We start from the raw sequence: 12,866 nt of genomic DNA, 5'->3' as shown, positions 1-12,866 counted from the left end.
ATTGTTATAACTTCTTGATGGATGGATCCTTTTATCGTTATGAGATGGTCCTATAGAAATACTTTGTGCTTGAAAGTCTACTTTTCCTTACATTAGTTTATCTACACCAGCTTTCTTTTGGTTAGAATTAGCATAGTGTGTTTTTCCATACTTGTGCTTGTAACCTATTTGTGTCTTTACATTTAAATTGCAGCTTTTAAATAACAACTTTTAAATAACATGTAGTTGGAGGCTTTAAAATCTAGTCTATTTTTGAATGTTAATGGTGATATTGTCTGTTTACCTTTAATATAATTACAAATTTGGACTTTAATCTTCCATTTTTCTCTTTGTTATCTGTTTCATCTATTTTGTATTCCTTTTTCTTTCCCTCTTAGGACCTATATATATTTTTTTTTTTTAGAACGTTGGAGGTATGTTTTTTACATACTTTGTACAGATCGAGTCTGTACAAAGTAGTGTTATATGCTTTGTTTTTGTATAGATTGAGTCAAAGTTATATATGTAAGTATACCCTTCACCCAGGTAGTGTGCATTGTACCCCAAGTATTTTTTAACTCTATTTTAACTTCTCTATTAGTTTGTTAGTTACCCTTCCTTTACTTTTCTGTTGGTAAGCATTCTGGAGATTACAGTATGCATTCTTGATTTATATAAGTCTAAATATAGTAATAAATGAGTAATTTTAATACTTACCAGGTATCATAAAGACCTCAGATACATCAACACTATCACCACACTCCTCCCACATCTGTGCTATTCATGTCATATATTATAAACTGTGTAAGCCATTATTATTGTTGTTTTATGTTGTTAGTGTTCATTTAGATGTACTCATGCATTAATTCAGATTTCTATAGAGTCTTATTCCTTTCTATATTTTCATGCTTCATCTGGGATTATTTTTCTTCTGCCTGAAGAATGTTCTTTAGTGTTTAGTGCCTTTCCTTTTTTGCAGTTTTTGGCTGAGGCTGGGCTTGAACTCACCACCTCTGGCATATGGGGCCGGCGCCCTACCCCTTTGAGCCACAGGTGCCACCCTTTAGTGCCTTTCCTTTAAAGCAGGTCTGGTTACTGACGTTCTGTCCATTTTTGTTTTTCTAAAATGTCTTTATTCCATCTTTAATTTTGAGGAATATTTTCACTGGGTTATAGAATTCTAGGATGGTTTTCTTTCAGTGTATTGAAGATGTCATTGCCTTGTCTTCTGGCTTCCATATTTTCACGTTATGAAATCAGCTGTCAACTTTAAGGTAACTTAACTCTTTTTCCTGGCTGCTTTTGAGTATCTTTTTGCCTTTGATTTTCAGTCATTTTATTATGATGTGTGCTGTGGGGCTCATAGCACTTCTTGTATCGATAACTTATGTCTTGATGTCGCTTATTTTGGGAAAGTTCACCAGTTATTTATTCCAACATGGCTTCTCCCAAATTCTTTCCCTTTAACTCTCCTGGGGACTCTAAATACACATTAGACCTTTGCACTCTGTTCAGCATGCCCCTTGTGTTCAACTTTGTTTTCTGTCCTTTTGTATCTCTTTGATTTAGTGTGGATATTTGCTTTTCAACTATTTTAGAGTATAGTATTCTTCTCTTTAGCTATATCTAACTGTATCTAATCTGTTTTTAAACTGATCTTTTTATTTAATTTTTTTTTTTTTGAGACAGAATCTCACTATGCTGCCCTTAGTAGAGTGCTGTGGCATCATAGCTCACAGCAACCTCAAACTTTTTTTTTTTTTTTTGTAGAGACAGAGTCTCACTGTACCGCCCTCGGGTAGAGTGCCGTGGCGTCACACGGCTCACAGCAACCTCTAACTCTTGGGCTTACGCGATTCTCCTGCCTCAGCCTCCCGAGCAGCTGGCGCCGCCACAACACCCGGCTATTTTTTTGTTGCAGTTTGGCCGGGGCTGGGTTTGAACCCGCCACCCTCGGCATATGGGGCCGGTGCCCTACTCACTGAGCCACAGGCGCCGCCCGCAACCTCAAACTTTTAAGATAATCAGATATGGGCTCAGTGCGTGCAGCTCAGAGGCTGGGGGGGGTTCAAACTTGGCCTGTAAACTTTATGTTTAGCTCACAGCAACCTCAAAGCGATTCTCTTGCCTCATCTTCCCAGTCCTATAGCTGGGACTACAGGTGACTGACACAATGCCCGACTATTTTTTTTGTTGCAGTTGTCATTATTGTTTAGCTGGCCTTGGCTGGGTTTGAACCCGCCAGCCTCGGTGCATGTGGCCGGCGCTGTAACCACCATGCTACGGGTGCCGAGCCTTAAATTGACCTCTTGAGTTTTTGATTTCCATTCTGTTTTTCAGTTCTAAAGTTTTTTTTTTCTTTTACTTTATTTATTTATTTATAAACAAGGTCTTGCTCTGTCACCTAGGCTGGAGTGCAGTGACATGATCATAGCTTACTATAACCTTGAACCTCTGGGCTCAAGCAGTCCTCCTGCCTCAGCCTCCTGAGCAACTGAGACTATATGAACATACCACCTTGCCCATCTAGTTTTAAAATTTTTCATAGAGATGGGTTCTCACTATGTTGCCCAGGTTGGTGTTGAACTCCTGGCCTTATCAGTCTTCCTACTTTGGTCTTCCAAAGTGCTCGGGTTACAATTAAGAGCCACTACATCTGGCTTATTCCTTTTTAAAGTTTTTACAATTCTTTGCTAAAATTTCTTATCATATCTAATTTCTTTCTTTCTTTTTTATTTTTATTTATTTATTTCTTTATTTTTGTAGAGACAGAGTCTCACTTTACCACCCTCGGTAGAGTGCTGTGGCGTCACACGGCTCACAGCAACCTCCAGCTCTTGGGCTTACACGATTCTCTTGCCTCAGCCTCCCAAGCAGCTGGGACTACAGGCGCCCGCCACAACGCCCGGCTATTTTTTGGTTGCAGTTTGGCTGAGGCTGGGTCTGAACCCGCCACCCTCGGTATATGGGGCCGGCGCCCTACTCACTGAGCCACAGGCATCGCCCTTTTTATTTTTTATTATTATTATTTTTTTTTTTATAGAGACAGAGTCTCAGTTTATGGCCCTCAGTAGAGTGCCGTGACATCACACAGCTCACAGCAACCTCCAACTCCTGGGCTTAAGTGATTCTCTTGCCTGAGCCTCCCGAGTAGCTGGGACTACAGGCACCCGCCATAACGCCCAGCTATTTTTTAGTTGCAGTTTGGCCAGGGCTGGGGTTGAACCCACCACCCTCGGTATATGGGGCCGGCGCCTTACCGACTGAGCCACAGGCGCCGTCCCCCTTTTTATTTTTTTTGAGACAGAGTCTCACTGTGTTGCCCTGGGTAGAGTGCTGTGGCGTCACAGCTCACAGCAACCTCAAACTCTTGGGCTTAAGCAATTCTTTTGCCTCAGCCTCCCAAGTAGCCGGGACTACAGGCCCTCACCACAACACCTGGCTATTTTTTTTGTTGTAGTTGTCATGTTGTTTGATAGGCCCAGGCCAGGTTTGAACCCACCAGCCCCAGTTGTCATGTTGTTTGGTAGGCCCAGGCCAGGTTTGAACCCCTGGCCTCTGAGCCAATTCCATATCTGATACCTTAAACATTTTGATCACTTTCAAAGTTCTTGTCCGATAACTTCTGTACCTGTGTACCTCTTTCTGTTGCATGTTTTTCTTGTAGTTCGTCATATGGTTTTAATTCCTGGTATATTTAGTTTTTTTTTTTTTTATTGAATTACAGACTTTTGTATGAAAAATTGTAGAGAGAATTTGAAACTTAAAGTGAGGATATCATTTTCCAGAGGAACTTTCCTTTGCCTCTGCAAGCAGCATGGGGAAAATTGCCTTAATTCAGTCATTGATTGAACTGTTTGAGCTAGACTGGTCCATGTCTTATTTACTCACTGACCCCAGCAAGAGATTCTGGGGTCTTGCTTAGGTTCAAAATCCTATAGACTCGTTCTCCAAAATTCCAGTTTTTGTCTGCTTAGCTTCTCCTCAGCTTTTCAGCCTTGAGTTACCAACAGGTAAATGCATAGAAGGAGACACAGCACTGAATGCCACCTTTCCCTTTCTTGAATGTCCTTCTCCAGATTCTTGGCTTCTCTAGTCCTCACTGTTTTAATAGCACTCCATTACCTTAACAAGTAGTCTTTATATTTTGTTCAGCTTTTCTGGTTCCTGGCAGGAAGGTTGTTCTGCAGAAATTAGTTTGTCATTACTGGAAGCAGAGATCTAAGTCCTATATCAAAACAGAGAGGAAGCTGCATTTCAGAGACGCAGGCTTCAAATAAAACTTTCTTAGAAAATTACTGAAAATGGGAATTATTATTTGAAAGTTGGCTCAGCAAGAGATTCTGTAAGATTCTTTCCTCATCATATTAGCTTATATTGGGCTTTTAAAAAATTCTTATTACTGAATGTGAGGAGGTAATCCCATAAGATAATTTTCTTTCCTGTACCTTTTCAGTAAGACTTCATCATTCTGGCCTTACCTTCTAGTCCTCAGTTACTCTGGGCATTCCTTAAAAAACAGAGTTTTATAGATGTTTTGCAGAGTTACGGAAACAAATCTGGAGACAGGTGATCTTTGTTTTGTTTTAACAGGCTCTGAGAGAGTGGGTACAGTGAGCTTGGTGAATGGTCTGTCTTCTTACTAGCACTAGTGGCTCTTACTTAAAACACTTCTTTTGTGCTTCTTGCTTCATAGTCACGCCTTCTAGAATGAAATGAAATACTGTTTCAGATTCCTTTGAATCATTTAATCTTTAATTTTTTTCCTAGGTAATAAAGGTATTTTAGTAATTTAGCTATTTAAATTAAGTGAAAATTAATATAGAAATAACTTTTTATAATAACCCAGTGTATATATAGAATGGTATAGCGGAGGTAGTTGAAAACTGCATGACCTTAGGCAAGTCACTTAGTATTCAGAGCCTCAAAAATGGCTGTGATGATATCTATTTTACTGGATTATTTTGACGATCAAATGTAAGCATTATGTGTAAAAATACTTTATAAAGTGCTACGTAGATGTTCAATTTAAAGAACAAATTTGCATTCTGCTCTGACTTTTTCCATGACTGGTAAGAATTTTTTTCGTAGTTATGCTGCATTATAGCTGAATTGTAGTGTATCAGTTGAGCCTCAGCTGAGTTATATTTTGTCAGTTGGGTCTCTTTTAAAGCTTGGTCTTTGAAAATAAATGTTTTCTTTAAGTAAAATGAGAATATAGGCTTACTTCTGCTTGTCAGAGAAGGAGAATGTCTGCATTAATGTTTAAATTTCAGTGAGATGCATCTTCCATTTCTATCAAGGACAGTAGACCAGGTAACCTGAACAAACCTCTCACTGAAAACAATAAAAGTATATGCTAGATGTAAAAATATTTCATAAGTGCATTTTTGAGGTCTGTTGAGGTATACACAAGCCAAAACTAAACCAACCACAACCACCTGATCAAATTTAATATTATCAAAATGGGACATAACATTATGTGTCTTTCCTGATGTGATGTGCATAATGAAAAAGATAACGTCACTCCTAAACTGTTTTTGATAAAAATACTTAATTTGAAACTAAATGAGAGGCAGTAATTGGAGGAACCAAAAGTATGGTTTGGTCTTTAGAAATCTGACTAATTCACATACTAACCAAGGCAATGAAAGAGCCACAACGTAAATGCAGAATATGGTCCTTGATTGGATTGTGGATCCAAGGAAAGGGGCTTTTTTAAGGATAATATTTTAATATTTATACTCTTAGGCAGTTTTTGAACATGAGCTCTATATTGAATAATAATATGTCAGTATTCAGTTTCTTTAACTTGATACTAGTATTGGCGTTGCAGTTATGTAGGAGAAGGAAGTATCTAGGGGTAAAAGCATCAGTGTCTGTGAGTTAAATTTTTGGTAGGTTTGAAAGTTTTCAAAGTAAAAACTTGGAGAGAAAATTTAGAGTTGGGAAATATCAAATGTTTATGAAAAATGAAATGAATTTTTTAGTTATAAAAGTAATCGATTAGCAAAGGTAAATATCAAAATTGGGAAATGGAGAAGAGATGGAGGATGGTGTAAATGAGTCGATTCCTCATCTTTCGTACCAGGAGTCATTAGCTATTTTCTAACTCAAAACTTAGCATATACTAATATTAGGATTTATTAAAAGATTTCTCTGTGACTGACACTGTTCTAATACTTAATCCTTATGTTAACCCTATAATGTATGTAAAATTGTTATTCATATTCACACAGAAGTAAATTAAGACACAGAGAAATTAAACAATTTGCCCAAGGTTACACAACCGAATAATACACAGGAGAGCAGAAATTCACAGGTAGTTTGGATATTACATTAAATGATTACATTACAAGGAAAAGGGTAAGATTTATAAGCTGTGGGTTTAATTTAAGAAGCTAGAGAAAGAGTAGTATAATAAACCACCAAAGAAGGGGGAAGGAAATTAATGAAACAGAAGGTGTACAGAACCAAGGAAGTCAAAATTTGATTCTTTTGAAGATTAAAAAAATTAAACTTTTGGCAAGACTAATGTAAAAAAGAAAGAAGACACAATAGGCCCTTCACAGTGGCCTGTAATCCTAGCACTCCGGGAGGCTAGGTGGGTGGATTGCTTGAGCTCATGAGTTCAAGACCAGTCTGAGCAAAAAGCGAGACCTCGTCTCTACTGAAAAATAGAAAAAGCTGAGGCAAGAGGATCGCTTGAGCCCAAGAATGCAGGTTATTGTGAGCTATGATGACGCCATGGCACTCTACCCAAGACGTCAGCTTGAGACTTTTGTCTCAAAGAAAAAAAGCACAAATAAAATTATATGTGAAAAGGACATATAACTAAATATGCTAATGTTTAACAGACATTAAAAGATCTGAGGATATTATAAAAAAGTTTTGCACACCGATATAAAAACTTAGATCAAATTATAATTTTTCAAAACTGACTCCAGCAAGAACAAATATCTAGATCTGTCATCATTAAACATTTTAAATACACATATCTACGTTATACTACTTCCTAAAAGAGAATTCAGACGGAGAGTTTTTTGTTGTTTTTTTTTTTGCAGTTTTTTGGCTGGGGCTGGGTTTGAACCCACCACCTCTGGCATATGGAGCCAGCACCCTACTCGTTTGAACCACAGGCACCACCCTAGACAGAGAGTTTTTACTGAAGGAACAATCCACTCTTGTACAGCTATTTCAAACTATACAAAAAAGAGGGCATAATCCCACCAGATCATATGAATCTATTATAAACATATCCAACCTGATAAAAATAGTGTGAGAAAGGATAATTGTAAACCGATTTAACATAGGGGCCAAAAATACCTAATCAGTATTAAAAGTCAAATTCACAAATAAATAAAAAGGACCAGGGATGTCCAACCTGAGGCCTGCAGGTGGCATGTGGGTTATTTGAAGCTTGTTTTGCTTATCTGTGGTGTTGGACATCGTGAAAATTAAGCACCAACCTTTTTTCTGCTCATCAACTTATGTTAGTGTTTGTATATTTCACGTGTGCCCCAAGACACATTTTTCCAATGCGCAGTAGGAAAAAAAATGGTTGGACACCCCAGATCCATCAGGACCAAGTTCGATTTATTTCAGTCATGCAAAAATCATATAACATACAAAAATGTTTAGCTGGGCATAGTGGTGTGTACTTATAGTTCTGACTACATGGGAGGCTGAGACAAGATTGCTTAAGCCCAGAAGTTTGAGTCCAACTTGGGCAACATAAAGAGACTGTGTCTCTTAAAAAACAAAGTTTGATATAATTTACCATATAAAAAGAGTAATGGAGAAAAATGGTATGCTTATCTTATTAAATGTAGAAAAAGTATTTGAGTGCACAAAGAGATGTAAAGATCATAGGAAATAAAGGGGGGAAAGTGGAAGTGGGATAAAACCCTACCTGTCAGATACAGGGAACACTATTTGGCTAATGAGCATACTAAGTGCCTCAATTCAAGCAAAATAAAAGGTATCCATGTAGCAAAAACATTTTTACCCCTTTAATATTCTGAAATTTTAAAAGAAATTGCCAAAAGAAATTCAAATTCTTTAAAATATACTAAAAAAGGTATTTGATAAAAATTAACATTTGATCATATCTGAAACTATTAAATACTTATTAGCAAATTGGGAATAGAATTTTTTTAATGTGGAAAAAAATGATCTCTCATTCTATTAAGATTAAGAACAACTGTTGATATGTTCAAATTAGTTAACTTTTTCTCACATAACTAGTGTGTTGGTTTTTTTTTCATTTACATAACTGGTGTGTTTAACCAGCGCCTCTTGGAAGCAGTGACTTAACCCAGAGGAATGAGTCTAAAGATAGGAATTTTTAGGTTCACTGTAGTCAGTAGAGGAAATACTTGGGCAAGCCTTTTAAATCTTATTTAAATTTGTTCTTCAAATCTTATTTATCTGCAGAGATTACTGTTTATGCATTTTCATTCATCTAATAAATACTTATTAAATATCTATACTATACATACCAGGCTCTCTTTTGGCTGGGACACCTTGATGAAAGAAAGTCCTTGTTGTCAAGAAACTCAGTTAGTAGAGGACATAATAAAACCGTTAGAAGACACTATGACGTGTGTAAAAGAATATACAGAATGCCTGGGAACACAAGGAAGCTCACTGATTCTGACTCTGGAAAAATGGGGCTAGTAAGGGAATACTGGGAGCATTGTCTTCAAAGACAAGTTGGAAGGCCACCTTTGCAGCCACGATAAGATCAGGCATTAATTTAGCTCTTTTTCATTCTTCTTTTAAACTTAGTGTGCTCCTCATTTATGGCTTCAGCCAATGATAATAGCTAATATTTATTGAGAACTTAAATGCTCTGCATTATATGATAAGCACTTTATATGTATTAACTCATTTTATTCCTACAATACCTCTGTGAGGCATCTACTGTAAGTATAACCTCATTTTACACTTGAGAAAACTGTAAAATAACTTTCCAAAGATTACATAGCTAGTTACAGAGCCTCATTCAAACTTTGGTGTTATTCTAGACCTGTGTTCCTTATCACTAACCCACACTGCTGCTCCATAGATTATAACCATTAGATTCTTCTGCTTTTCCTTAGAATTTAGAGAAATGTGTAACAAAACCATAGAAGCCGAGAGCTGCAGAATATTTGCTATGAATGTAGTATTTGCATTATTATTCCCTTAAGTTGCTAATATTTTGCTCAGACATCTTGGACACAGTCTCTGGACACCACACTGTACTTAGATTAAATCTGCGATTTTAATCAAGTGAAAAGGGTTTACCTATAAAATAGTTTATTTCTGAAAAGAAATAGTATTTGGGTTGGTATTGGTTTGGAGCTTTGTTTCTGTGTGTGGGTAGATATACAAAAACAGTTTTAACCAAAACATTCTACCCAAATGTTTAGCTCCCACCTTTGCTATAAAATGTGTTTTTATTACATCAGGGGTTCCCCCCCTCCTTTTTTCCCCAGCCTCTTTACTCTTTTATTTAGGATTCTGTAGATTCCAAGTAAAAGAAATCCAGTTCAAAATAGTTAAGCTAAAAGGTGGTTATTAGAAAAATACTAGGACTAACTGAATAAGTAGAATAGCTGCTGGACAATGGCTGTTCCTAGGACACTGAGCCATGAAATTGAACATTCAGTTCCCATACTATCCCTCTTTCTCTTTTATCGGAGTTGATTTCTTTCCTATCAGTCTACCTTATCCCAGTATACAGCTCAGAAAGAAAAGTTTCTTTCTCCCTTCATCAGTATATCTAAATCCCAGGAAAAGATTCTGGCCTAGCTTGGACTATGTTTATGTCCTTTGAACCAGTCATTCTGGGCAGAGAGTAAGGTGCTATGATTGTTTAAGCCAAGTATAAGTTAATGCCCCTGAGTGAGAGTGGAAGGACACTTCAGTTCGACAGATCCATCAAAACCACACAGACTGGGGGATGGGGGTCAGAGAGCTCAGTTTCCCAAAGGAAGGAAGGGTGCTTTTAGAAGGGGAAAAGAAAATGCTGCACAGATAATCACAGGATTCTGCTAAGGCACTTACCTGTGTCTCACATTTTGGTACTTTTCTCTGATGTTGTAACTATAAACTCATTAAAGGCAGACTTGTAGATGTCGACCTGGGAGTCAGACAGCCTTAGATTGGATTGTCTTGGAATCCTTTGTAGTACTTTGCACACAACTAGATGGTTAATAAGCAGTTGTTTGTTGTTTCAACTTCTGTTTGGAATACTTTTCATTATTTTGGCTCATGTACTCATGGTTTTAGGCAGACATCTTCTATTTTTAGTTGTGAACTAAATTATTTAATGATTTTGTGTGTGTGTGTTTAGCTCAAGATCTTTTTGGATACAGGTTATTGGTAACTACATATTTCAAACACATGGCTAAATGAAATTCCTCTTCAAATATTATAATAAGCAAATTGTTCCCCCATATTTTTAATCGATTGCTTTTTAATAAAAATGATATACCAAATCAAAGAATTGCTTTGTTAAAGATTCTATGTTCCTTAGAAATTAATTGATGCTAAAGTAAATGTTTTTAATGTATATTTATCTCAGTGGCTACCTGGCTTAAATATTTATTGAATTGAAGACTTTATCACCTAGATTTTTTTAAAATGTCAGATCTTTTAAATTCAGTTTAACTTACTTTAGGAGTTTTGTCTTTTAATGCAAATGCTACATTAGTACTTAAGAAATATTTAAATCATTCATGTATTGATTATTTTCATTTTCTCCTTAGGAACTGAGAGAAAGCTATAATACACAACAGTTAGCCCTTGAACAACTTTATAAGATCAAACGTGACAAGCTGAAGGAAATTGAAAGAAAAAGATTAGAGCTAATACAGAAAAAGAAACTAGAAGATGAGGCTGCAAGGTAATATAGCTAATAAATTTATTACACTATATTATTATTAAAATTCTAAGTTTGTTGCTGATATCTTTAACTATGAAAATGTGAGGGGAATAAAATCCTAGCATCTAGGATGCTAGTCAGATTCTAGATTTTTATAAATTAAATTCTGCTTTTAGGGACTGAGATTGCAGTAACCAATTTTATGTTTCATAAGTGAAAAATATGGACTTTGGATTCAGACCTATCTTAGAATTCATTCTTGACCCATCATCATTTCCTATCTAGATGATTTTGGTTTAGGCATTTGACCTTTCTGAACTTCAGTTTCTCTATCTGAAAACAGACATTAATAGGTAATTGTTAAAATGAAATACATTAATGTGGCTGAAGAGCCAAGTGTAATTCTTGTACATAGTAAGCACTCATTAATTCCATCTGTCTGTGGTATATCTGTTACTATTTTCTGATCATAAAAACAATTTTATAAAGTAATACTGAGTATATAGTGTCATATTGATGCATTTCTTTTTATACCACTGAGATATTAATTGCCTTCATTTATAGCATCAAGTAAGATAGTTGTAATGTTTGAAGCCTACAATTCATTTAGAGACTTGGAATGATTTGTTTTTATGTCATAAAGATTCTTTTACTAATATATTCCTCTGTTTCTCCCAAGTTCTCTGGTATCTAAGGAAATTAGTATAATTAGTTAACAAATATTGATGCGCCAATATTTCTTTGCCTTGGTAAAGAACAGTTAAGTTATGTAGATGAAAGAGCTAATAATTACTAGGGAGGCAAGAAAGACACATCACCATTTAGCGGGCTTCTGTTATAAATAGCCGCTTCCAACACGTTTTTATTGAGTGGCTATTGTTAGCTGTGATACCAGTAGACTTTGAATTGCTCCTTGCTTCCTGGGTTCCTCATAATTCGAATAGGGTAGTCAGGCAGTAAAAAAATAACATAATACTGTTTACTCCAAGAACCCTATTTTTGTGGTCTTCTAATGAACAATAACAGAATAATGTAGAAGTAGAGACAGTAGAGTCCAAGCTAAATAGGTTTATATTTGCCACTTAAACTTGTGCCACTTAACATCGCACAAGAGAACTGTGTAGTGGTTACATAGCTAGTCGCTATATTAGAGTTTTTTACTGACATATGCATTTAACTTGACACTTCTTTGTCTTGCTCAAAATTTCCTTTAGTCCAGCAAATTATATTAGTAATACATATTTCAATTCATTCATAATTTTTGCACATTATCTTGGTAGATAGGAGATTTCAAAGAGAGCAGGAATATCTGCAGGATCTAATCAGTACAGAATCAGTACAAAATTAATCTTTGTGCCACATCTTGGTTTGGTTGGCCATTTACCCAGCTATGTTCCCTTCTCCCAAGCTATTGCTAATAGGTTTTCTCATTGTAGATGTTGCCTCTTTGCCATTGTTCAGTTCCTGAGGCATCTCTTTGCATTGGACCAATTACTCATCCACTAATTTATAAGAGAAAGTTTACCAGAATTCTTGCCCAGTTTCCTGGGAGTGTGCTCAGCCTAGTTCACCTACCCTCAGCTGAGCCAGAGTAGAGGGGCCAGATAACCTCCCCTGTGGGAGAGGTATTTAAGAAAGAAGCCCTGCCTGGGCTGTCCTAGCCTCACATTTACTTAGCCATAATAACCTGGCACAAGCAAAAGCTGGTGGCAAAGATGAAGAGCTGGGGGGTCCTAAAAAGATGGGTGCTGGGGATGGGGAGGGAAAGTAAATAAGTTTACCAGAATCTAATGAATTCTCTGATTTTTTCTTTCTCCCAGTAAGTATATGGTAAATACTTTGGTAGTGGTATTTGTCGTGCTGTTGAAATTCACATGAATCCTGTGCTTGTGAGACTATCAAGGAAAGTTGCAGAGGAACAAGGAAAGGGAAATTAATACCGAGTGAAGACAGCAAGAGAAGCATTGTTCTCAAAGAAGAACCAGATTTCAGTTATGGAAAGCAGCTGGAAGAA

General features: G+C 36.5%; 2 protein-coding genes and 1 non-coding gene across 6 annotated transcripts in view; all 3 read left to right on the top strand.

The window, feature by feature from the left end:
• The window catches only part of LOC128584190 (rRNA-processing protein FCF1 homolog), a 197,117-nt gene that overhangs the window by 41,907 nt on the left and 142,344 nt on the right, over positions 1–12,866 (top strand). The gene's annotated exons all lie outside the window — the stretch shown is intronic.
• Positions 1–12,866, top strand: part of ITSN2 (intersectin 2) — a 165,093-nt gene that overhangs the window by 79,924 nt on the left and 72,303 nt on the right. For all 4 annotated transcript variants that reach the window (XM_053589134.1, XM_053589132.1, XM_053589133.1 and 1 more), the window contains one exon: positions 10,737–10,873. In XM_053589134.1, coding sequence (XP_053445109.1) covers positions 10,737–10,873 — 137 coding nt within the window. The remainder of the gene's footprint in view (positions 1–10,736; positions 10,874–12,866) is intronic.
• LOC128585266 (small Cajal body-specific RNA 21) lies at positions 12,386–12,523 on the top strand. Its single transcript, XR_008379986.1, has one exon. It is a non-coding gene; the product is annotated as a small Cajal body-specific RNA 21 (non-coding RNA).

Source organism: Nycticebus coucang, chromosome 4, assembly GCF_027406575.1.
Source record: "Nycticebus coucang isolate mNycCou1 chromosome 4, mNycCou1.pri, whole genome shotgun sequence".
NCBI lineage: Eukaryota > Metazoa > Chordata > Mammalia > Primates > Lorisidae > Nycticebus > Nycticebus coucang.
This window is presented reverse-complemented; position numbering and strand designations above follow the sequence as displayed.